The sequence below is a fragment of the Jaculus jaculus genome, chromosome 2, assembly GCF_020740685.1.
Source record: "Jaculus jaculus isolate mJacJac1 chromosome 2, mJacJac1.mat.Y.cur, whole genome shotgun sequence".
Lineage (NCBI taxonomy): Eukaryota > Metazoa > Chordata > Mammalia > Rodentia > Dipodidae > Jaculus > Jaculus jaculus.
The window spans coordinates 200,396,298-200,421,996 of record NC_059103.1 but is presented as its reverse complement, the minus strand read 5'-3'; the positions used below and the strand labels follow the sequence as shown (position 1 = coordinate 200,421,996).

The window sequence follows — 25,699 nt, the reverse complement described above, 5'->3', positions numbered from 1 at the left end:
TGAAGAAAAAAAAAGAATGACTTCTTTTAAAAAACGTAAAATAAAATACAATGTAGCCAGTATCTTGGGGCTTAAGAATTAAGTGTCCTCAGAAGAAATGACACTGAGTCATACTACACAGTGGGATTCCACGAGGAAAGCCGGAAGTTGGAGGAGTGTAGTCTGGTCAGGCCTGACGAGCCCGTAATGATGGAGTAAGAGAGGATGAAAAAAGAAGGCATGGCTATAGATAGGTGGAAAGAATCTGCAATATAGATCAACTGGCAGACCAGGGATGAATAAGAAGTCTGATGACTGAGTTACTGGAAGCAAGCTGTAGATTCTTGGAACGCAAAAGTTTTAATGGATTTCTCACAGATAATTAAGATCGGATGCAGGGAGATTAGAGTGGAAGTCTGTGAGCATCATCACCATTGTCAGTGTGAGAGGAAGGGAAGAATGGGGGTCTAATTCAAAGAGACAGATCTAAAGTCAGCTACAATGAATGACACCAGTTAACATGCATTGATCCCTGCTCCGCTCGTGACTCCTTTAATGTCTACAAATAGATCTGCTCATTACTCCTAATAACCCTGTATAGTAGAACCCTCTGGCTCAACTTCACACACTAATTGGTAGGAAAAAAAAAAAAGACTCAAATCCAGCCAATATGTTGAAATAAATTGTCTCAGGGCAGAGTATGAAATCGTGGGAGGGAGCTACAATTTGTGAAACAGAACAGATACTCATTCCATGGGCACTGACCATGAACACATGTTTTTCAGTGTGGGAGCAGACTTCAGTCACTTTCTATTGGATGGCATACTAAAAGGCTGTGCTGCAAATGTATCTGACAACCTCATGGAGATGAAAAATTTCTTAAGTGAAGAAAGAGAAATAGCTCCTTAAGGTTCAAGTATCTGACCCTGGATTAAAGAAGCACAGCTCTCCAGTGCTAAGGTGCTTGGCCTTGACGAAAGACTCACAAAAGAGCAAATGTTCAAGAAAAGCTTTGGATTATATGTGAGGTGTAGAAAATGCTGGGAAGTCACTTGAAAATGAGTATATATCTAGTCAGAGGTTATGGAGAGAATTCAGCCTGAGGAAATAGCCAGGCTTCTAAGGGTAAATGTGGTCTGTATAGAACACTGAAACCAGAAGGCCAGAGACTCAGCTCCCAGAACATGACTGAACCTACAAAGAGGTGTTGTATTATAATCTTGCATAGGTATAGTAATTACTTTTCTTACAGTCTAACAGGGTGTGGAAGGTTATGGCTGCAGTAATGTAAGACAGAAGGTCACCGTGACTCCACAGTTAGGAATGAGACATGAATTCTGGTGATCAGAATGTTCTCTTTATTATACAGTCCAGGACCCCACCAACCAATGGGATGGTGTCTTCCCACCTCAGTTAACCTAATCTAGAAAATCCCTCACAGACATGACCACAGATTTGTCTTCTAGGTGATTCTAGAGCCAACCAAGGTAAGAGTCCAGATTGGAGACCACAGTAGGTATTGGCAGAGGATGTCTTAGAAGAACATGCATGGTCAAACGTCCCAGGAAGACCTCCTTCTCTGTCTACCTCCTTCTATTTATGGCTCAGGGATAGACGGAAATGCATGAACAGGGAAATCCCAGAACTAATGGGATAGTGGTCTTGGAGATAAAGTGGTGTTGAGTTTTAAAAGATAAAGGTATATGATAGAGCCACACACACTAGCACCTGAGGTCTATGTTCACTACAGTACTCATTAACATCCGCAATGAAAAGACTGGAAGACAGTCTTCAACAAATTCCAAGAGCAAAATCTTTAGAGGCTCTCCAACCTCTAATTTGTTCTCCAACTGTTCAGATTTTTAATAAATGTAACTAAAAAGAAGATGAATAGATGTGTTTGCCCACGTGCAACATGCACACGCACACACACACACACACACACACACACACACACAATATAAGGGAAAGAATGCCCTCTTTAAAATTTAATTTGCTCTCACAACTCATAACCCACAACTGCATGATGAATACCAGCAATCCCACCAAGGGATGACCTTGGTGGTATGGGGGCAGGAAGGAAGGGAATAATGGTACTAACACTTGATACACCCATACAAAGTTTCAACCTAATATTAAAAAGTAGTTTGAGGGATTGTAGAGATGGCTTAGTGTTTACAGCATGTGCCTCCAAGCCAAGGAATCCAAGTTCAATTCTCCAGAACCCACATAAGCCAGAGTTCAATGGGGTGCATGCCTCTGGAGATCATTTGCAGTCTCTGGAGGCCCTGTCAAGCCCATTATATCTCTCTCACTTGCTCGTTAGCTCTTGCTCTCCCTCTCCCTCTTTGTCTGTCTGAAATAAAACATATTTAAAAATAGTATCTACACAATGGAATTCTATACAGCAGTAAGAAAAAATGACACAATGAAATCTGAGGAAACATGGTTGGACCTGGAACAGATCATTCTCAGTGAACTTACCCAATCACAGAAAGAAACTTGCTTCATAGTCTCACTCATCTACAGTACCTAACCTGAATCTACCCAAGATGCCTTACATACCCAGCAAGCATCTCGTGGACTAGACAATAGGATGGATGGGGAGGGAGGAGAGGGTTGGGAAATACAAATCTAGACCCACATGGCAATGGTACCATAAAATTCTACATCCTAAAAGGCAGACCAAATGGCTGAACCTTCATGAGGCCCTTACAGTGAACACCTGACCCACAAGACACTGGAGAGGGTATGATGAAGATTGACCTTAATCTTCTAAAGCTTCTCTCTCTCCCCCACCCCTCTTCTCTCTAACTCTTTTATATTAGTTATCTTTTTCTACCTTTTCTTAGTGGGCACTGACCTGTAACTCCCAGTACCAGCATGTGGCTATCATCCACAATGAACTTTTGATCACAGAGACCTACAAGGTTTCCTAAAAGAAAGACAGATTTCTGTCAGAGTACTTGATGGCCCACCAAAGGTTAGTGGTAAGACCCTACTGCTGAAGACACCTTATGAAGTTGACAAGTAAAATGGAATGGCATGGCTGGAAGCTAGAAGAGAGTCAGTCCCCTGACAGTCAGCGAGTCTAGTGCCAGAAGGTGCTATATGGGTGACTGGGGGAAGATGACCAATATCTTTCCAAGCAACTCATGGTCTAACCTTCTTAGCAGCAAAGAACCTGTTGTGATGCTCACACAAGTGCAATAGTGGCGCACAGTCGTGGGAAAACAACTGCTCTTGATTCGGCTAACTGATCCCCTCAGTGGTACGGAACCCATAGCTGGAGCTGGGAAACAAGTCAGAACCATATCCAAACATAAGCCTGCTCTCCATTATCAAGCTACCACCAATCATGGGCTACAAGAGGGCCTACACCTGTTAAATTCTCTATAAAAAAGTAAGGGTTATCTCATTTGTCTGATGCTAACTTACTCTACGTTGGAGAATCTGCTTCTCTTTTTCAGATAGATGTAGATTCTAAGGAGAGAACTACCCCATCATACCTCAAATGGGCCCCAGATGAAATTAAGAACAATTGAGGAAACAAGCAAAGCTGCTGTTTTCTTGGTGAACCAGATACCAGCACAAGGGTGGAGGAGATCAACACAGAGAAAAATCAACTCCTACCCAATCAGATATCCAGAGACCCAGAGGCCCCCAACACTTCATCACTGAAGCAGACCAAAAAATGGCTCAGGGAAATTTTGCAGAAGAGGGGGCAGAAAGAATGTCAGAGCCACATGTTGGGTCATGATATGCAGGGACATTTCTCCTACCCATAACTGTGGGCTAACTCCAGAATGCATGACCCATATACCTGAACACGGAGGGGCCAGGGGGAAGGGGTAGGACATGGATGAGCCTAACAATGGTACCAACTTGACTGTATTTGCTGAGTTCAAAACTAATTATAAAAAAAAATAAATTAATCTAAAAAGATAGTTTGACAAGTTGGGTTAGAGACAAACTGATACATTTAAGTTGTCATACACCTATTTGCCACTAGATGGCAGAGGACCACTGGAAACTAAATACATCTTGTCAAGGTTGCCCAGTCCTTGGATGTCCCTACCAGTTTAAAGTTGAAGAACCTCTGAAACTGAGCCATTATGATTATCATTTAAATGTTGAGCGTGGGCTGGAGAAATTGCTTAGCGGTTAAGCACTTGCTGTGAAACCTAAGGACCCTGGTTCAAGGCTCGATTCTCCAGGACCCACATAAGCCAGATGCACAAGGGGGCGCACGCATCTGGAGTTTGTTTGCAGTGGCTGGAAGCCCTGGCGCGCCCATTCTCTCTCTCTTTCTCTCTCTCTATCTGCCTCTTTCTCTCTGTTGCACTCATATAAATAAATAAAAATAAACAAAAGTTTTAAAAAATGTTGAGCATTTAAGCTTGATTGTCTCACACCTCATAGAAGTGGGCTGGGCACAGCCTGAGCTCTGGAGTCAGGAATTAGCTTTGGCTGTTGCTTATTGCCACACATTATACTTCTTGTGCCTCAGTTTCTCTCTTTGAGAGAGTTGAGTTGATTCATAGGATTAAGGAGTTAAAGCACTTAGCGAAACCTGTAGCATAGAGGTGGGCCTTTCCTGGTCATCAGTGAGTTTCCGTGGTTTGGCTGCACAGGGGCAAAGAAGGGGCACTCTGCCTGCCCGGGTGCTCTCCGGTTGGCTCATGGGTCTACTGATACCCTGCAGACCGCAGGGCGCATGTACATAGTGATACGTATAAACATTTTCTTCTATCACTGAAATGAGCTGTTCCTTCATGAATTACAGTTGTGCAGCCTGCTTTCTTGATTTGCACTGGGTTGAAACAAGCACCATGGGGAGTGCCGGTGTGCACCAGGCCACCCTGTGTCAAGGAAACAACCGCAAAACACAAAAATGTAAAAACACAGTAACAACAAAGAAGGCACGAACCAAGAACCTGAGCACCATGCCGTTAGAGGACAACCAGAACCGACTGTATGAGCTGGACAGTCCATTCGACACAATCTTCACCAGCTCTCAGTCGTTGTGGTGAGCGGTGGGGCCCCACTCTGTAGGCAAACATATGGCCAGGCACGATGCCACCCTGAACGGGGTAGGAAGGAGCCCTCATTATCACTGCTGCCTTGTTAGACTGATTTATGAGCATCACTAAAATAAAGTCACGTGAAACAACTAGCTTAACTTGACTAACTTGACTGGTGTTCCCCCTCTATGCCCTGAAGGACTTTCTCCATCTGGCCCTGATGCTGTTAGGATGCACACAAAGTTACTGCCAGCACGCCCCATGGAAAGTGTTTTTTTTAAGGCTAAAACAATAAAAATAGAAAAACCTGTGTCAGGGCAGTCCACGTATCTGTCCTCAAAGATAACGGGCAGGGTGTTCCAGTCACCGTCGATGTCCAGGCACTCTGCGGGCAGCGGGGGCATGCTGGTGAGGTACTCTGAATTGCGGATGTCCTGAGACAGCTGGGTGTGCATCTGAATCCTGGAGAGCACACGGACAGATGAGCATCCAAACGGGACTAGAATGTTTCCAGAGAGTTCCCACATTCTTCTAACTTCGGGGGCACCGAGAAGTCCCTTAGCGGATGCGGATGGTGACAGTCTCCTTGTGCACCCGCCCTCCATTTCCTCCCTTCCACCTACGCAGCGCCCAAACTCTGCTCTCCTCAGGAACTTGCCCAGGCGCTGGTGTTGGGGGCATGGACTGTGCTATCTGAAGCACAAGGGTATCAATTCCTTGCCAGTGAGTGGGATGTAATAATCAAATGGCCCCTGCCATCCTGAAGCTACACCTCAAGATTGTGAGGCACCATAAAATGACTTTCCTCCCATCAGCTGCCTTGGCCAGCTGCTCTACCCCAGACTGAGAAGGGTGACTTTCTCTAGGGGGAGTTCTGCAGGGTGAGGCTCTGAAATCCCTACACTGGACAGAAACTTAATTTCACGCATCTGCTACTCCAGCTTCTAGGATTATGCCACTTAAGGGCTGAGCCATATTTTGGTATGATCTATTTAAAATTACCTAACATGGCTCTTTATTGATTATGATGTAAATATTGGCAGCTTTGATTAGTGTGTAAATTCCTGTAATCCAAGGAGCATGTTGTTTGTTCCTGTTTATAGGGTTTAAATCATGCACATATTAATTCTTCATGGCCTAAGCATTCCAATGTGCATTTGACACCAGAGCCTGGAATAACTGCAACTTCTAATGCAAAGTTTGGGATGATATGGAATATCTGTTCACCCTTCCTTAAGTCCCTGCAGAAATGAGAGAGTTCATATTACTTCATGAAAAGGAAAAAAAATATTACCATTCCAGCATTTTTTCAAAACAGCTCAATCATCTGTCCCAAACAAACAGAGGGCTTTATGGAGTTGTGTGGTTGGGAGGGAAGCAGAGCATGCTCTTGGTCTGTCTCTGGCTCTTTATGTGGCAGCTTACACACGGGGATCCCCATCTCAGTCTCCAGTCTGTACCCATCTACACCCACCACTCTGAACACATCCAAAGCAATTTTTATGAACTTATAAGCACAGCTACCATGATTTCAATATATACACATAAATTATGTCAAACATGCACATAATGCATATCAAATATTGAATTCATATGTATTAATTATATCAAACAAATGTTTGTATTTTATTTGCTTCTCATATCTTAGTAGGGTTTTATTCCCCAAAAGCAAAAGTAAAGGGAAGGATTTTTTTTTTTTTTTTTTTTTTTTTTGCTCTTCTTCAAAGCCATGGAGGTAGCTACAAGTTCCTAAGCCTTTGGATATTTAATAAATTGAATATTTTAATTTTGAATATTTGGGCTGGAGAGATGGCTTAGTGGTTAAGCGCTTGCCTGTGAAGCCTAAGGACCCCAGTTCAAGGCTCCATTCACCAGGACCCACGCTAGCCAGATGCACAAGGGGGCACATGCATCTGGAGTTCCTTTGCAGTGGCTAGAAGCCCTGGTGCACCCATTCTGTCTGTCTGTCTGTCTGTCTGTCTCTCTCTCTCTCTCTTTCTGCCTCTTTCTGTCTCTGTCACTCTCAAATAAATACATAAAAATGAACAATTTTTTTTAAAAAAATTGAATATTTAAGGATCTTGTTTCAGCCATTCTACCCAAACACTGGAATATGGACCATGCAACTTTAAAAAAAAAATAAAATGTTGATTAAGCACCAAGGACAATGTTGAGCATCTAGTACTAAACCTGATTCTCTGTCTGTGCTACAGCTTATGGAGTTGTAAGGAAAGCAGCTGAATGAGAAAGTGGTAAAGCTAGGATCTATTTCAAGGTGTTCTGTCTGGTTGTGTTGGGGACAGATGTCTCCTGCAAGAGTGCAGTTTTCATGGGGCTGCAGGGAATGCGTCCATGCTTAGTGAGTTCTGAGAAAATGCTTAAAGGTGGGAAGGGCACCGGGCAGTCAGTTACAGGCTGAGGATTCTCTCAGCACAGACCCTGTGTTATCTCAGGCCCACCCAGGAATGCCCAGGCATTGCTAACTGGCCTCACTGGGTGCTTTCATGCCCAACCCAGGCTTAGCACACAGCATCAGAGCTTCCTGGAGGGAGACCCATGAGTGGATTTGTGGTGGCTGACAGAGGGTGTAAGCCTCACTGAGAAGCACACAGTGGTGCAGCCACTGTTCTCCATGTTTCTGCACAGAGGGGACCCCGAATGTTTTGATGTCTGGTGAGAATGACCAGAAGGATGTGGAGGGTGCTGCTGTGGGGGCTGGCATGTGATTCAATACTCGGAGAGGTCTGCATGCAACTTCAGGGCCCACGAGCACCATTCAGCCGCCAGGGTGGCACATGAAATAGTGGCTGAATTCTGTCTTTTCTGGAGCTCGGATCCTTTACTCTAACTTCCTGATGTAATGGTTAATCTCAACCACGGCATCTCAATGGTTAATGTCAATTTGACAGGACACAGGATCCTCATGGACATACATATCTGGTCATGTCTGTGAGGGATTTTCTAGATTAGGTTAGCTGAAAGGGGCAGCATCATCCCTGATCGGGATTCTGGACTGCGCGTGAAGGGGAGCACGAGCCGTGCACCAGCGTTCACTGCTCTCAGCTGCCTCCAGCTCCTGTCGACATGTTTTCCTCACTGTGATGGACTTGACTGCTACGTCCACGGCGACCTCGCCTGTGTAGCAAGCAGAAATGCTTCTGCACTGGAAGAGAGCTGAGGACAGAGGGCCAGCACTCCTCGGAGGGATGCCCCCGGTGACCCCTTGGCAGTCAGTTACTGTAAAGGTTCCTGCTGCCCATGAAGTCACGACGACCTAATTGCTGGCGCCAATGCTGTTTCTTTCCTGCTTTCTTCTAACTGTTTGTCTAAGAACAGCTAATTCAACACTTATTAGTAATCATGCACGCAATCAGAGTACAAGAAACAATCTAAGCATTGAATGTGCCCCTCCTATGATTAGGGCAATGGAGAGAATGTATAACTCTACTAGGAATAAAAAATTAACTCTAAAACAGTTTTTAGATGGTGTAGAGTAGAAATAGCTTATGATGTTTTAGAACAATACTGATCCTGAGAAAGTGAAAGTAGAAATGTTAATCGATAATGTTCATTAGAAGCATGACAGTTCTACAGATAGGGAGTTACAAAACTTAGGCATTCCCACTAGGAAACTTCCTGGGGGATATGTTCAGTACTTGATCAAGGACAGATGGTGGACTCCTAGAGCTGGAATCTACTTAGTTCCACTCCCCTATGAGGGAGGATATGATGAATTCGGTAATAGATGGATGAATTATGAAGAAAAAAGAAGGCTATGGCATTCTCTTCCATTTATGGGAACGCTTAGCAAGAAAACGTAAGCCTTGGTGTTTATACAGTCCTTGGGGTATAAGAAATAAGTAACCTGTTTTTCACCTTACACCTTTTACCCTAGTTTCTGTTCGTATAATGTTGTGGTCAATGGTGCGAGACATGCTTCTCAGAAAATGGGTACATTCCTGCCTGATAAATATTACATGTATGCTTACAATAGAACAATACTTAAGATTGTTTAGATTAATGATTTCTGAGATCACTTGTTGGCTTGCTAAGTTTCCCTGTTCAATCTGTATAAAAAACTTCATGAAACCTTCAGTAAATTGCAGCAGCATATTCAACTTAAGTGTGTCTGTCTGTCATTTCCTCGCCGAATCCCGAGTTCTCCTTGAGCCTTCGCCCTTGTTCTCCCTCTGTCCTGATCTCCCCGAGAGTCAGTCCGCGGCACTTGACTACCCGACACAAGCCGTCAACTAAACCAACACTTCCTCCCCAGACATGACTTTTGTCAAATATTTTATTCTGAACAACGAGAAGGTTACTAGTACAGCCTCAGACATCAGAACTCCACATGCTCCAGCTGTGGAGCCCCGGGGCTCACACCAGAGCCCCTAACCCTCAGGTTTTCAGGCCTTTGACCTTGAACTGAGTTCTGCCACCAGCTTCCCTGGGCCAGAAAGTCAGACTTGGGCTAAACCACATGTTCTCCTTCTCTGGTTCTCTATTTGCACATGAACTATTTTGAGACTTTTGAGATCCAAAATCCAGTGATTTAATTTCCCTAATAAGTCCCTTTCCTTTTAACACCCTCTGGAGAACCTGGGCTAAAACAGGTCCTAGGAATTACCAGGCATGAAGTGATGGAAGGGAGTTGGGGGAAAGTGCTCCCAACAGGGATGCTTTCTGACTTGCAACGCTAATGAAAAATAGGAACACTATAATCACCTCCACTCCTCCAAACCACAGGTCATTTCACCGGCTATGATTTTTCTGTATAAATTACAAATTTACTCTACAAGCATATTGCATGTTGGTCATATTACCATTGGGTTATACTCTTTTGTGGCCTCTACCCCTGCTCCATCCCACTGCCAGCCCTTCTCAGCGGGCTAACTGTATTCACCTTGGAGTCATGAATGCATCAGTCAGTCAGTCTGTGTGGAAGACAATGCCCCTTCCCAGCTGTGGCTCTTACAATCTTTCCATTCCCTCTTCCATAACATTCCCCGAGGCCTGGTGGATGTGTTCTAAGTGTCTAGTGTCAGCCTTCTGCATCCTCCGGACCTCTGCTTTGATGAGTTCAGAACCTCCTCAGTGTTTGGTGCCACCGCTCAGCCATGTATGTTGCTGTTCTATTCACAATAGCCAGGAAGTGGAATCAGCCCAGATACCCACCAACTGTGAATGGATAATGATTTTTTTTTTTTTTTTGGTTTTTTGAGGTAGGGTCTCACTCTGGTCCAGGCTGACCTGGAATTAACTCTGTCATCTCAGGGTGGCCTTGAACTCATGGCAATCCTCCTACCTCTGCCTCCTGAGTGCTGGGATTAAAGGCGTGCGCCACCACGCCCGGCTGGATAATGATTTTTTTGAGGCAGCATCTCATTCAATTCCAGGCTGATCTGGAACTCACTCTATATCCCAGGCAGGTGTCAATCTCACAGCAATCCTCCTACTTCTGCCTCCCTCGTGCTGGGACTACCTATCACCTTCTAAGACACTGAAGACCTTCCCATGGGGAGTGCTTTCTACCTCACATGTATCTTGCACCCTGGGCTCTGTTTCTAACTGATGTATGCCAGGTTCATTGGGGAGGGCCTCACACATACTGAGCAAGTGAAAATTGCCTTTGGGTGAGTACACTGTCCATCATGGAATATGCAATAAAATGAAATAAAACAAAATAAGATCCTGTGTATGCTGAATACTTCCAGGTTCTTCAGGGGAACTACAGGGCTGACAAGAGGAAGCAGCGATAGAGGCAGGGACTAGAGTATGACAGTCTTCAAGTCACTTGTTGCATCTAGACCCTGTATGGGCATGGGAAAGGCAGAGGTGCCTCTAAGCCAAGACAGGCCACAGGCCAGTCTATACACCACAGATTAACATGGGTGTGTGTGTGTGTTTCTGTGAGTACATGCGTTTATATGCACAAGGTGAACATATATGAAATCATATCACTGCATGTGCACACATGCAATTTTGGATTGCATATGAAGAGATAAGTCAATTAAATAACAACAGAAGTATTTAAAATATTAGAGAGAGGGACAACATTCCACTGGGTGAAAGATGCAGGGAGGGTACAGGGGAAGAGTTGATGTCACATTCATTAACAAAATCAGTAGTAAGCTATGATTTGTGGGCTGACATGCCAAGGACAGGGATTCCTAGTCACTGCTATTACTCTGACTTAACGCTTCCATCTCGATCCGGCATGCTACCCTACCACCCACACTGTTTCCTGTAACATGCAGGCTATAGGAAATATGCAGGCTGTCTCTAACCTCAGGACCTTTTCACGTCTGTTCCTGACTTGTATAATACCTGCCACCATGGCTTCTTCCCATCCTCTGGGCCACACAAGAGTGATACATTCTTAGCAATGTCCTTATTAACACTCAGCCTTACAGAGTCAACGATCCTGCTTGCCTGAGTCAGCTCCTTTCTATTGTCAACTTTTAGTTCTTAGTCCTACCTGAAAACGTCTTGCTTTTGAAAACAAAGTAGGTACTGGAGAGATTGCTTAGTGGTTAAGGCACTTGCTTGTGAAGCCAAAGGACCCATGTTCAATACCCAGGACCCCTGTAAGCCAGATTTACAAAGGAGTACATGCATGTGGAGTTTGTTTGCAGTGGCTAGAGGCCCTGGCATGCCCATTCTCACTCTGTGTCTATCTCCTCTCTATTTAATCTCTCTGCTTGCAAATAAATAAATAACATGAGAAAAAATTAAATGTATTGTCTCTTTTGACTGTCAGAAGAAGAAAAGAAAAGGCTGGTTGTAACTAAAGTACCCAGATCAATGCCTGTAACTTAATGGTCATCCAGTAAACAGAGGGAGGGAGAGACTGAAGGAGGGAAGAGACAAACGAAAGAAAGAGGAGTTAAGGGGAAAAATTCACAAGTGAGTCACTGAATGAGAAATCCCCACTCACATTCTTTTTTTTTTAAATTTTTTTGTTTATTCTTGCTTATTTATTTGAGAGCAACAGAGAAAGAGGCGGAGAGAAAGAGAGAATGGGCGCGCCAGGGCCTCCAGCTACAGCAAACGAACTCCAGATGCGTGCGCCCCCTTGTGCATCTGGCTAACGTGGGACCTGGGGAACCGAGCCTCGAACCGGGGTCCTTAGGCTTCACAGGCAAACGCTTAACCGCTAAGCCATCTCCCCAGCCCCCCACTCATATTCTTAAAGGGATCCAGACAGGACCTGTTGTTCCCTTTCCAGCTACTCCTCCCCTCCTCCACACTGCAGGAGACGCAAGGGTGCTGGAGTGAAGCTCGTCCTTTCACGTTCCCTACCTCAGTGGGGACTTGAACCTCCACACATGGCCGGGGCTTGGCACCCGGCCACTTCCTCACCCATCAGCGTTGTCGCTCTCAGATGGCTCCTATGTAAAGCAGCCTTTCTGCATGGGAGAGGGAGGTGCACCCCTCTGCACATCCAACTCAGCGCCCTTGAGATGCCCCTGGCCATTCTGCATGGCTACTGGGGAGGAGCTTTTGGACCATCCAGGCCTGGTTCATCTTCCTGACACCAGGGCAGGTTCTCTCACTGCAGGACGACAGCCCAACGTCATAAATGCTTCCGTTTTAGAGGTTCTACATTGTGTCTTTAGGACACTGTCTCCACCCCATAGAGAAAGAGCCACAGCAAGGGTGCTATGAGTGTGACTCTGTCACTGGCTTGCTGTGTCCTAATGTGCTACACAAGTTCTCTGAGCTCAGATGTCCCCATTTTCTTCTTTATAGTGGAGAAAATATTTGTGTCTACCTTACAGGATAAATGCAGGTGTTAAGTGACAGCTTCCTACAAGGCCACAAGTAACAACACAAGGGAAGATGAGATGCCTAATGTGTCTCACCCTGTGTACATGCTATCTTCTAGAAGGAATGGTTCCTAAAAGGTTAGGATTATCAGCACAAAGTAAAAACTTGAAGTGATCTCTGAGTGGTTATAATAGGGAAGTTAACACAATCTCAGCACACAAATCTCTACCCCATCCCTGTTTCCACAGCTGTCACCAACAACTATGGGAATCCTCCACATATCACCACGTGAAAAGCATCCTTGAGATATGGCTGAAACAGAAACAAGGACAACCTCATCCAGCCTGGCCATCCATGCTGAACCTATATTAACACAGTTCAGAGATTGCAACTGATGGCCAGAAGTCTCCATTTTCACGTGCGTGAACCTGCAAGTGTTTGGTGAGCGCCTCTGGCTTCCATCACCTTGCTCTGGTCCTGTGCTGTGCTAGCTCCCTCCTTTGCTATGTGCTGGTCCAAATGCACCACGTGGATGTCACCATGGGCTAAATGGTGGTGACTGAGAAACACGCTGTTCTGGCTGAAAGAAGACAAATCTTTACAGAGGAGGCTCGGCCATGCTGCCTTGTATTTCCACATGCCCGTGGTGATTCTGTTGGTTCTCCTCCATGAATAGCCGTTCTGAGCCAGCACTGCTACATGGCTCAGCCCCTGCTCACCTCCTAGCCTGTCCGAAGCACCTCTGCTCTGGTTTTCTCACTGTAATATGAAGCCTTCCTCTCTGTGCTATAGAACTTACTCTTGATAGTCTGGCTCAGCATCCACTTCCTCCTGAGCAGTTACCGCTGCTGTCTTCATCTCTCCGTGATAGTTATATTGAAAGTGATGGTCAATTAAGTGCTTAAACTATCCTCCAACCTACCTATTTGCTCTGTAAAACAGCCACGACCTCCTAAGGCTCATCAGAGTGCAGTCTTGCACTCAACTCAGATCTCCACTCCCATGTGACATTCCCAGGGAGACCTTCAATGACAACCTTATCAGAATCCGCTCCTCTTATGCTGACAGATATATCTTATCAGCATTTGGCAAACGGTGTCAATTTATGTGTATGGAGGAGGTATGTATATTTAGTTCACTGCTGAATGTTTCAAAACAAAATTAGTGTCTGGCCAACACTAAATAGATATTTATTGAATGAAGAGATCTGCTTTATATATACAAGGAACCAGCTGGAAGTATTTCAGTAACTACTATAATGCCACACAAATTATTAATTATAGCACTGAGAATTCTAACCTCTCTCTCTCTCCATATATGTGTATGTGTATGTGTATATATATATATATACACACACACACATACATACATACATACATATATACATACACACACACACACACACACACACACACACACACACACGATTTGAAATGCTAAGTTCCAAATTCATTCTCAGTTTAAAAAGAGGTTTCTCATTTTCCTCTAAGGCCTATCTGTTCCTTCCCTTCCTTCCACCCACCACCTCTCTCTGTTCACGCTCAAACACATATATTCCCGCCTAACAAGCTCAAGTGCAGCTGCTCCTTCTAAGCGACCTGCTCTTAGATTGTGACACAACCTGCTGTAACTCCACACTGTGGTCTAACGTCACGTCTTCAGAAAAACTTGCTTTCTTTACTTTGGCTAAAGTAGTCCCTGCCCCCCCCCTCCTCACACACACACACAGTGTTGCCTTAAGGGCATTTAATGCTGTCTCTTTCCAGCTCCAGATTGAATGACAGCCCATAAGTGACTTGGAACTCATCACTGTAGGTGCATTTGAACACCAAAATCAGAAAACACTATGTGGTATGTTGTCTGGCTTTGGTCTTCTGAGAGATGTCTGCTAACCATTTATGAAGACACTGGCCATCCACTTCCTCACAATGCCATATGTCTTTATCCTGCTTTTCTTTACTCGTCCCTACCTGAAATGATTTCATTTATGCCTTGACTGCTTGTCCACAGGAATAAGTGGCATGAGGACAGCATCCCTTTCCTTGTCCTCCTGCTGCCTCAGACAGGAAGCAGTCACTCATCTTCATCAACATGTTTGTACTGACAGATCTATTCTTGTGATGCTAGTTTAGAAAATGTGTCCAGAAGTTCATGTGTGGGCAGGGTAGGGGGCAGAATGAGTGAATGAACTGGCAGAAGACTAAAGCAATCTCCAGATGAGCTATTTTCACAAGCAGGTGTCTTTTCCTGGGTGCTCGGCTCACTTCCAGAACCCAGGAGGCAAACTGCAAATGTCCCCGTACCTTCCTAACAGATCAGAGCTCCGGGAGGAAGCACGTACGCCAATGAGTGAGGACGGCAGAGCCCGAGGTCTGTGCTGTTCCTGTGTCACAGGAACCTCAGTGGCAGTGTAGCCCTTCAGACTTCATTCACTCTCCCTTGTTTGTTGAGATGAACATATTGTTCAGAAAGAAAAAGAAAGCCTTGGACTTGTGTAGGGAAAGCCAAAATATCTTGGAGGAGTCTCTGTCCTTCTTCCCCAGGGAACCTAGGAGACAGGGTGACCTCATCTCTTATGACCCCTCTGGCTTCCTTGGACAGGTTTTAGTTATTTTGAAGGAGACAGACTTAGAAAGCCATCTTTCCTCCTAAATAGGTAGTTCAGACTAAATTACTATGCAAAATGCACTTTTTTTCACTACCATGGCATAGGGCTTTTCTGTCATAGCTTGGGCCATACCACCTGCTTTTTATTCACTCCGCAGAGACTCAACACAGATGTAGGCAGGGACCCAGGAGATCCGCTCATAATGACACTTAACACAAGAAACCTCTGGCCGAAGCCCTCCTCTCCCACCGCAGCGCCTGCCTGCACAGGGCGCCTGCACCCTTTTCCTGCTCCACAAGCGTAGCGTGACTGTGCGTGGGTGACGGACTGTCTGCTTCCCAAGCAGAGGCCAGGGGCAAGGAGAGATGGACAGAGAAAGGAGGTCAGCCACCTGGCAGGGTAAAGTGCAAATATGATTCTTTACTTACAGGTTTTCCTGGAAAGTCAGAACCGCAAGTTTTTGGTGCTCCATATAAAAGAAGGCTTCGGAAAACCTTCGGACCTGAGGAATAACACAAGGAAAACTGCTTCATTTCTCATGTGGAGATGATCTCCATTTTTCTAAACCTGAGAGATGAGGGCATCGTTGCGTTTTAACAGAAGGAAGCTCTATCCATACCCAGAAGTCTGGAAGTATAGGTTCCCCATTCTCTAAGGTGGCCCACATTTCAGATCTCTTAGCAAAAGCCATTTATGGATTTGGTCGCACACTGCTTTCCACTGATTTCACATTTGGGATTAATTCAATCTCTATAAGCTATGATATCTGCAAGCAGGTATCATAAGTAAATGCAGGAACAGCCAGGCTTTCAGACCCAGCACTGGAAGTGTGGTTGCTAAATACTTTATGTCCTCTGACCTCACGTATTTGCTTCTTTAAAAAAATAAAGATATTTTATTCATTTATTTGAGAGGAGAGAGAAATTGAAAGAAAGAGAGAAGGGAGAGAGAGAGAGAGAGAGAGAGAGAGAGAGAGAGAGAGAGAGAGAGAGGGAAGAAGAGAATGGGCTCACTAGGGCCTCTAGCCACTGCAGATGCACTCCAGCTGTGTGCACCACCTTGTGCATTTGGCTTAACATCTTTATGTGGCTACTGGGAAATTGAACCTGGGTCCTCTGTGTTTGTTGGCAAGCACTTTAACCACTAAGCCATCTCGCCAGCTCATAATACTTGTGTGTTAACACTGCTCAGTAAGCATTAATACCCAGAGGTGTACCCAAACTGGTGGCACAGAAACACTCTAAGAACAATGCCTAAAACGTTCAAAGTGCTTTTGAAGTACTTGTAATAGGCCCTTTGACAGCTCTACCTTCCACAGACGTAAACCTGTGGGTGGTCTGTGACTACCAGCAGAGGTCTGAGTGTCTGTACCAGTGGATGATTTCACATTGTTTGTTCATGTTGGAGCCAGGGCTAGTACTAAGATATATGTATTATAATAATCCAAATTCTTATTCTGGTTGATGAGCCCATGAGATTAAAGGCATGTAGCTGAGGACTGTGTAGTATTTCACAATTTACCCTCAAGGTGTGATGCTCCTGGGTGAGATAAGCGGTCACTTGGGTATGCAGAGTCACCGTGTCTAGGAATTGGGTCCACAGAGCCATCAGGTGTGAGGCCAGCCAGGCTAGGTCCTTGCTGATCTGCTCAGCTATCTTCTCTGGGCTGTTCAGAAGCTGGGGAGGCAAAACGTGACCATCAAGGACCCAGGCTTTGCAGGTATCCCCTTTGGGTCTCTTTATGGATAGCTCTGTTAGCCACCACTGTCCTTTCTTTACAACTGTGGTATTAGATCACGTGTCTCAGTTCTGTGGGATCACATCATCCTATCGTTTTCCCAGCAATTAGCTATCTGGTGATTCCTGTATGCAGAACACCATTTGGAGCTAGCTGTTCTACAAGCAAGGTCACCCCACATCACTATGTCACCATATCACCCCATCAGTCTACATCTTCTATTTTGTGTTGTCTTTGTGCATGTTTTAAGAACAGCTCATTTCCACCTATCATGCATTTATCTCTGCTCTCCCTCTCTCTATGTAATTGCTACCCATTTTCAACTTGTCTATACACAACTTCTAGTCTCTTCACCTCAAAACCCAGTTCCCCTACATTTGGTGTCAAGATCCAGGACTCCTCCTTCATGGCTTTCCCCTGTGGCTCCCAGGTGGACACTGACCGCAGCATCCTCTCCCACATCTACATTAGAATCTACTGTATACCGCACTGATTATTGCTCAGCACTTCATATGCGCTGCAGCTCTCTGAAGATTTATATTCCATACTGTCAACTGCTCAGGGCCCTGAATCACCTGCAAGGGGTTATATCCATTAAGTTAGCCTCTGGACATGCCTATGAGTGATCTACTTAATTAGATTAATTGAGGTGGGAAGACACACCTAACTGTGGGTGGCATCATTCTGAGCTAATGCCCTCCACTATGTGAAAAGGAGAGAAATGGCTGAGCTCATTGCGCTCTGCCTCCTTGCTGCAGTTGTGAGCGTGGGACTCTTGCTTCCTGCTCTAGGCCAAGACGGACTTCCCTTCAAAACATAGCCAGATTCCCTAGATCAGGAAACCAGTAGGCTCCAGAAAGATCCTCCACTGCTAAGTAGGAAGACTGCATATATACATCAATCAATATATCTTTCTAATAACTAGGCTTATCCCCCATTATTCAAACTGTCCTCACTTTTGGTTGGAGAATCAGTTCTATTGTACAAATGGAGGAGAATATGGGGGAAAACAAGGATACTCAATTTTTATTTATTTTAATTTTTATAAAATAAAAGAGAGAGGAGACTGTCTACTAGGAGATAGGTCACTACCTCAACTTCCTGGGCCCAGAAGTTACTACAGCAGAAGCAGTGCCATGAAAACTGCTGTCATGGAGCCTGAAAACTAGAAATGGCATCTTGATGCTGTGGATATTCAAACCTCATCAAAACAGAGATCCAGAGGCTACAGAGAAAGCAGCACTAGATATGTCCTACCAAAACTCAGGGAACATTGCAGAAGAGGGGACAGAAAGACTATAAGAGCCCCATGTTGGTGGGTGGGAATAGCCTGAGGCACCATGTTCTTCCCATCCATGCTGAGATGGAGGGATGCTTCTGAGTTCTGAGTCTCCACAATGAATACCAATAAGCCCACCAAAACCTTCAGCAGAATTGGGGTAGGGGAGAATGGTTTGTGTGTACAACCTTTTTATTTAAAAAAATTTAGAAATTATAAAGAAAACTGTAAGCTGAAAATATATCCTTTCCTTCCTTAAGCGATTGCTGGTTGGGTATTTTGTCCAATCAATGAGCAAGTAACTCACATACTCAACATTATTGCTACCTACTATTTTCAGTATGTGTGTTCAGCGTATGCAATGTGTGTGTGTGGTGTACATCCACTGTACACGTGCAGATGTTCCATGCACATGATGAGTACAGAGGCCAGAGGGAGACATCACATGTCTTCCTCTATCACTCGCCTGGCTAATTTCCCTGAGAATGTCTCTCACTGAACACGGAGCTCAGTTTTTCAGTTAGATCAGCACATCAGGTAGCCCCAGTGATCCTCCTGTCTCCTTAACCGTACCCCAAGCACCAGGGTTGCAGTCATGTGAGAAAGAGCCTGACTTTTTACACGGGTGCCCAAGATCACACTCAGGTTTTCAAGCTTGTGCAGCAAGTGCTCTTAGCCACCCCCCCCCCCCCGCCCTGCCTCGTTAATGCTCGTCATTCAGCAGGTGGAGCACCAAGCCAAGCACTGTATACATGCTTCCCACTTGGGGCACACATTCCCCTTTTTTGATTTTTTTTTTTTGAGGTGGGATCTCACTCTAGCCCAGGCTGACCTGGAATTCACTATGGAGTCTCAGGGTGGCCTCAAACTCATGGCGATCCTCCTACTACTGCCTCCCGAGCATTGGGATTAAAGGCATGCGCCATCACGCCCAGCCACATTCCCCTTTTTGGTAGAAGTATTGCAACCATCCTCTTACAGGAAAGTAAAGTGACACATTCAGCTAGAATTCAAATTAAGGAAGTTCTGAACATGATGGCCAGTCCCTCCACCAAAGCAGGTGCTTGAGACAATCTCTTGGGTGAAGACCCCAGAACACCTAAGTAACCAGGGAGCTTGGACACGGGAGGCTCTCAGTGACACTGGCCCACAACTATCTTCCTACCATCATGGGGACACTACCCATTTCTTTCTCCCCCTCTCTCTCCTTCTGTTTCTTTGGTTGAGAGAAATGTGTCCTTTATGAATTTATAATTTTTATTAATTAAATTTTTAACATAAGATATAATATGTCCCTTCCCTGGATCACCATTTCTGGTGGGCCCTTCTCAGTAGATTTCTTGGATTATTACTTTTTTTTTATAGTTGGCCTACATAGATTTAGGCAAACTAGTATACCTAGTATGGATATCGGTATGGAGGTATCCAAAAAAATTGAAATAAGCCACTCACATGAGCCAGCTACACCACTCTTGGACATATACCCTAAGAACTCATTCTACTAGTGAGCATCCTCATTTCTTAAGGAGGATTCAGAATGACTTAATTGAAGCTTCAAATAGACAGAGTGGGTCTAGAACCTTTAGGAAGACCCTATACAGGGAAACACTTTGGATAACTGCAGCTTTGAATGGAAGGAGACAAGTCCTTACAGAGGAGCTTAAATTATGGAGAGCTGAGAAGTTTCTCTGTGGGGAGTAACATGGATCCAGCTCTTAAGTCCTGATGTTGAGGTTGGGGCTTTGTCATTTATACAAGCAGTATTCAAGGGGTCTCTTCCAAGTCTTGAGTGCATGTTTTGAGTAAAGAACACAGAGATGATCAAGTGAAGGGCTCTGTGTTTGGAGTGTCTCTTTCTTTGATTGAGATCAGGATGTGTGTTAACAAGAGCTAACCATATTCCTTTTAAATTCTGTCCCTTTCGTCCTTTTACCAGTGCCTTGGTTTTGTTAATGAATGTAAAGCAAATTACTGCTGTTGGATGGGTGACATAAAGGGAGATCCAAGTCCAGTGTGTGATATGCCAGGCATTCCTTTTGGTGTTCTTGGATGGAGGGAAGATACTGGGTGAAGGCAGAACAGGTGGAGTAATGCAGCCAAGAATATGAAAAAGAGGAAAGAATGAGCTTACTGTAAAGTAAGGCTCTCTTAAAGTTAGGGATTCTTGCTTCTTCATTCCTGACTAGCTTCCATGACATCATTCTAACATAGCGTCTTCTGAGGGGCAAGTTAATATCACCCTTGGATGACTACTCGTGTTCAAGTCCACATACAATCAAGATTAGTAAGAAGCAGAAAATAAGTGTTGGCAGTCAATTGCTCTAGAGGACATAGACACTCTCTGAAAAACTTCCTGTATGGAAAGAAGAGATTTTGGATGGACTCAAAGAGCTCAAATTTGGGATCTCCAACTTGAACCCCCACTCATGAGAGTGAGTCAACTGTATCAACACTTAGCCCTCCTTTCCTCCTGGTAACTCTTACCACTATGGCCCAGACTACTGCACAATGCCTTGCCTAGAGCAGCTGCATGGTCCCAGATACATGCAAACACCAGCTCCTTAATCAGAGGGCACCTTCTCCCTGAAACACCCTCTCTTCCTCTACCTCTTTCTTTCCACTCTCCACTCCCCTTCCCTCTCCTCTCTTCTTCTCTCCTCTCCTCCACTTCCCTTCCCATCTTGTTCTTCCTCTCTTCTCTCCTCTCCTCTATCACATTCTGGTTTTACTTTTTCTCCTTTACATGGACATTCAGTAGTCAATCCCCTTTGTTTATGATAACCCTTGTGAAGCATTCCTATGCTCTGAATATAAGGCTGATCATTCTCCCTTGGCCTTTTTTGAAGGACAAATACCCTTGACTCTCACAGGTCTCAAACAACTGACCAATATCCCTCTTGGTTTTTTTTTAATTATTGTTTTATTTTTGATAACTTATACATGTACGTAATATGTTTTGATCATATTTTCTCACCCTCTTATTATGCTCTTTGATCCTTCTCCAACTCCTGATAAAGCTCTTATTCTTCTTAAACTCCTCTTGCATCTATTTTTTTTTTTTTTGTGATTCACTGAATTAAATTAGGGTTGTTTGCATGAACATAGTTGTTTTCTTATTCTTCTGGACTATGAGCAACTTAACAGTGGCTATATCACTAAAGAACATGACTCCTATTCCTCAGCAAATACTAACTATGAATATCTTCTCTGGGAGGAGGTAATACCATATCCTCTCTCACATCAATGAACAAATGCTTGAAGGATCAGTTTTGCTCGGGAAACCACAACTGAGTGAGTTCATGGTTTAACAGTAGATAGCATTCCATGGCACTCCTCTAACGCTGACATTCATTCTGCCCCACTTGCAAGATGTTTCCTGATTCGTGAAGGCAGTAGTTCAGATATCATGTTTAGGACGTTGCACACAATAGTCACTTATGCTCAGCACTTTGGACAGCTATGTGTATGTGCACATAGCAAAAAGAAATTTCTGAGACAGAGGTTGAGAGTTGTAGAACTATCATATGTGCATGTTGCAGTCAGGTTTGCGTTGCTAGAAGAAATCACCAGACCAAGAACAGGTTTTGAGGAAAAAAAAAAAAAAGAGTTAATTTTGTCTTACAGACTTGAGGGGATGTACCATGATGGCAGCAAAAACAACAGTATGAACAGAGGGTGGACATCAGCCCCTGCCCAACATCATGTGAAGAACAGAAACAGGAGAGAGTGCTAAACACTGGCAAGGGCACAATGGCTATAACACCCATAAGACCAACCCCAACAATACACTGCTTCCAGGAGGTGTTAATTCCCAAATTGCCATCAGCTGGGAACCTAGTATTCAGAACACCTAAGTTTATCAGGGACACCTGAATCAAAACACCACATTCTTCCCCTGGCCCCCATAAACTAATAACCATCCATGATGTAAAATGCAATGCATTCAGTCCAACTTTAAAAGTCTCCCCCCCCTTTTTTTCTTTACCAATTCTAATGATGTTCAAACATCTCCATAATCCAAGGTCTTTTAACTGAGCCCTAATACCAAACAATCCCCCCAAAACCCATAATGGCACACAATAAACACTCATACTTCAAAAGATGGCACTGGGCATAACAAAAATTAGTCAACCAATACAAGATTTACAACAATCCGGGTGTGATAGTTAAGGTGCTGTCAATTTGATCTGTTTAGTAATCCACAGGTTGCTTTTAGGAAGGATCGACTAAAGGAGGAAGTCTTTCTGCCAGGGTGAGCCCTTCCCCAGAGTAGGCACCCCAGGGAAGCTCTGGGTAAAAAGAGTTCCTTCCTTCCTTTCTTCCTTCCACTTGTCTGCCGGAACTGCTCGCTACCTTCCAGCGTGCATTGAAGACCAGTGCGGACTAAAGACCAGCATTAACTGAAGACCCACATGGATCGAAACCCAGTGGCTTCTCAGGAAGCCTCCAGGCTTTCCGGCACCATCTGCAGTGCTGGGTCGGGACTGCTAAGGCATCTGGCCATGTGGGCCTAGCAGCTACCAGGTTTGGTGATTCTCAGGCCTGCAACTGCTATCGGACTACTGTAAGCTGATCCAATAAATCCCCTTTTTAAAATAATTCATTCCATCAGTTCTGTTCCTCTAGAGAACCCTGACTTATAAACAGGGCAAATATCAAAATCTTTAGTTCCAAGTCCAACAACTCTAGTCAGTGGAAAGTTTCCAATTCCAGTAATTCTAACCAGCAACAAGCCTCTGGAGATCCAATTCTGCCCCTCCAGCTAGCAAGTGCTAATGGAGTTCCATTCCAAGGTCCTGCTAAACTGCAAAGCTGGGCTGCCCATGCCTTTACTCCCAGCATACCTCGGATTCCCATTCTGGCTTCGTCCCATGACCTGCCCTATGTCACCAAGGTCAGCCTTCCCCTGCTCCAGAACTCTATTATATGTTTGCACTCCACACACTCTACCAACTCACACAGATGGAGAAGCTGGAGCCTTCTTCCTGAGAATTCATGTGTGAGCCCTGGACAAGATACTTTCCTCATTGCTGTGACAAATATCTGAAAAAGGAAGGAAGGAATGAAAACAAGGACGATGGATGGATGGGTTGGGGCTCACAGGTTGAGGGTGCACTGCATCATGGTGAGGAAGGCATGACAACAGGAACATGAGGCAGCTGGCCACATTGCATCTATGGTTAGGAAGGAGAGTAAGACGAAAGCTGGTATACATTTTCCTTTCCCTTTTTTATTCAGACTGATATCCTCAGCCAATAGAACAGTGCTGCCCACTGTTAGAGTAATTCCTGCCACTTCAGGGAGTCTAATTATGAAAATCCTTCTCAGATATGCTCTGGTAGTTCAATTTTATGACCCCAATAGACTCATATGGTTTTCTTAAGCTTGTAATTTGGAATTCCAGATACCTGGCTAAAAGTGTTACTGTGGGTGGATCCTGGGGTCCAGCCCTAAGTGTTTCTGGAGATGGGTCTAAATTCTAGCCTCAGGTCTGCAGAGTGCACCGTGAGCTCTGCCTGTTTCCCTGTCATTTGGAGGCTGGGTTTTCCTGGTTTGGGTGGTGGGTTTTCTCTCTTTCACCATTATGGAACTTTTCCTGGGTGTGTAACCCAGAAAGAAATAAATCCTGTTCCTCCTATAAACTGTGTCTTGTTGGGAGGTTTATCCCAGCAGTATGTAGCTGACTATGAGAAAAACTGGTACCAGAGAGTGGGTTATTGCTGTGCAATGAATCAACCATGTGTATTTTGGTCTTTTGGGACTGTTGTTTTCTGGAGGAACAGCCATCAACTTGGCATTTGCAAGTGAAGATGTCTTCCTGAGTGATAAGCCAAGTTTTTGGATTATTCTGGTGAGAATTTGAAAATGCTAAGTGCAGAGAGAATTGTATTTGAAGGCTTTTTTTATGAACTTTCAAAGGGGAAGGGAAGATAACAGAGAACTTTGTTGGAACTGGGCTACTGGAATAAGGGTAGCTGCATTTTTCTCCCATGCCCAGAGAGTACCATAAAGGTTAACCTTGTGATAGACTAATTTTCAATGTAATGCTTGGCTAAATATATGGAACTGAAAGATACAATACTTAAAAATGGAGAAATTAAAACAAGTTTAAAATTATAGGCACAGACACTGGTTTTATGTTACTGGAGCTGCTTTTGTCAAACACATTAGCAATCTTAAGGACAACTGCACTACTTTACATTGAAACAAAGGAAAGGATGCCTGAGGTATAGACTGAATAGAAGGAATGAAAACTCTTTAGAAAGGAAGGAACCTACTCTTCAAGGTCAGGAATTATTTTGACCCTGAATTAACAATATGGCTGTGTCCTGCATACCTGGTATTGGTTTTGAAAGCATAAAAAAAAAAAAAAAAGTGGAGTGGCTCATGCAGAGCACACAGTTCCAGGAGCTGCTGTTGACATGCAGCATGTGGGTAAGGCATTATGACCCTGACAAAGAGCAGTGGGGCCACTGGAAGAGGGACTATGGTTTGCATGTAGACCTAAAGATGTTTTAGACATACCAGGACTGTGCAAGGGCTACCGTGGAGTGCTGTTGGGTCAGGATGGAAGTTTTCCCTGGCTAGCAAGCCTAACTGGAGGGGTGGAAATGGAAAACCTAGAGACTTGTCACCTATCATTGGTTATGGATATCAGACTTGAACTGCAGATGTTTGCCTAACAGTTGTTGTTTTTGCATTGGTCTAGTCTCTTCTTGTTTACTCTGTGCCATTATATGTTGGAAGTATACTTGTATACTTGTTTGATTTTGCAGTACTTATAATTAAGAGACAGTCTTTTAAGGTTAACAAAGAGTATGGGACCTTTGGACTACATACAATTTACAATGTGTGATGGTTATGAGTCTATTAGGGTCTAGGGGCAGAATGTGGTAGTTTGAATTTATGTCCCTTAATAGACTTGTATGTTTTAGTTAAGCTTGTAACTTGGAATTCCAGTTGCCTGGCTGGAAGAGGTGTCACTGTGAGAAGATCCTAGGGTCCAGCCCTAAGGTGTGTTTGGGGGTAGATCTGGAATTCTTGTCTAAGATACGCACAGAGCAGTCTGAGTTCTGCCTGGGTTCCCTGCTTGTTGGGTGCCAGGGTTTTTTCTATTTGTTTTGGTAGTGGGTTTTCTCTGTTTTACCATTAAGTAACTTCTCCTGGATCTGTAAGCTTGAAATAAATCCTGTTCCTCCTTTAAACTATGTCTGGTTTGAAGGTTCATCCCAGCCACTTGGATCTGGCTATGACACAGGCTCAGAGATTTGTCTCCTAGATGAGTCTTGATTCTGTCAAATTAA

General features: G+C 44.3%; 1 protein-coding gene across 1 annotated transcript in view; it reads right to left on the bottom strand.

Moving 5' to 3' along the window:
• Fam135b (family with sequence similarity 135 member B) overlaps window positions 1–25,699 on the bottom strand; it is a 354,422-nt gene that overhangs the window by 18,288 nt on the left and 310,435 nt on the right. The window contains 3 exon segments of the mRNA XM_004656183.3: window positions 5,311–5,465; window positions 15,807–15,880; window positions 16,900–17,055. Of these exon segments, the coding sequence (XP_004656240.2) occupies window positions 5,311–5,465; window positions 15,807–15,880; window positions 16,900–17,055 (385 nt within the window).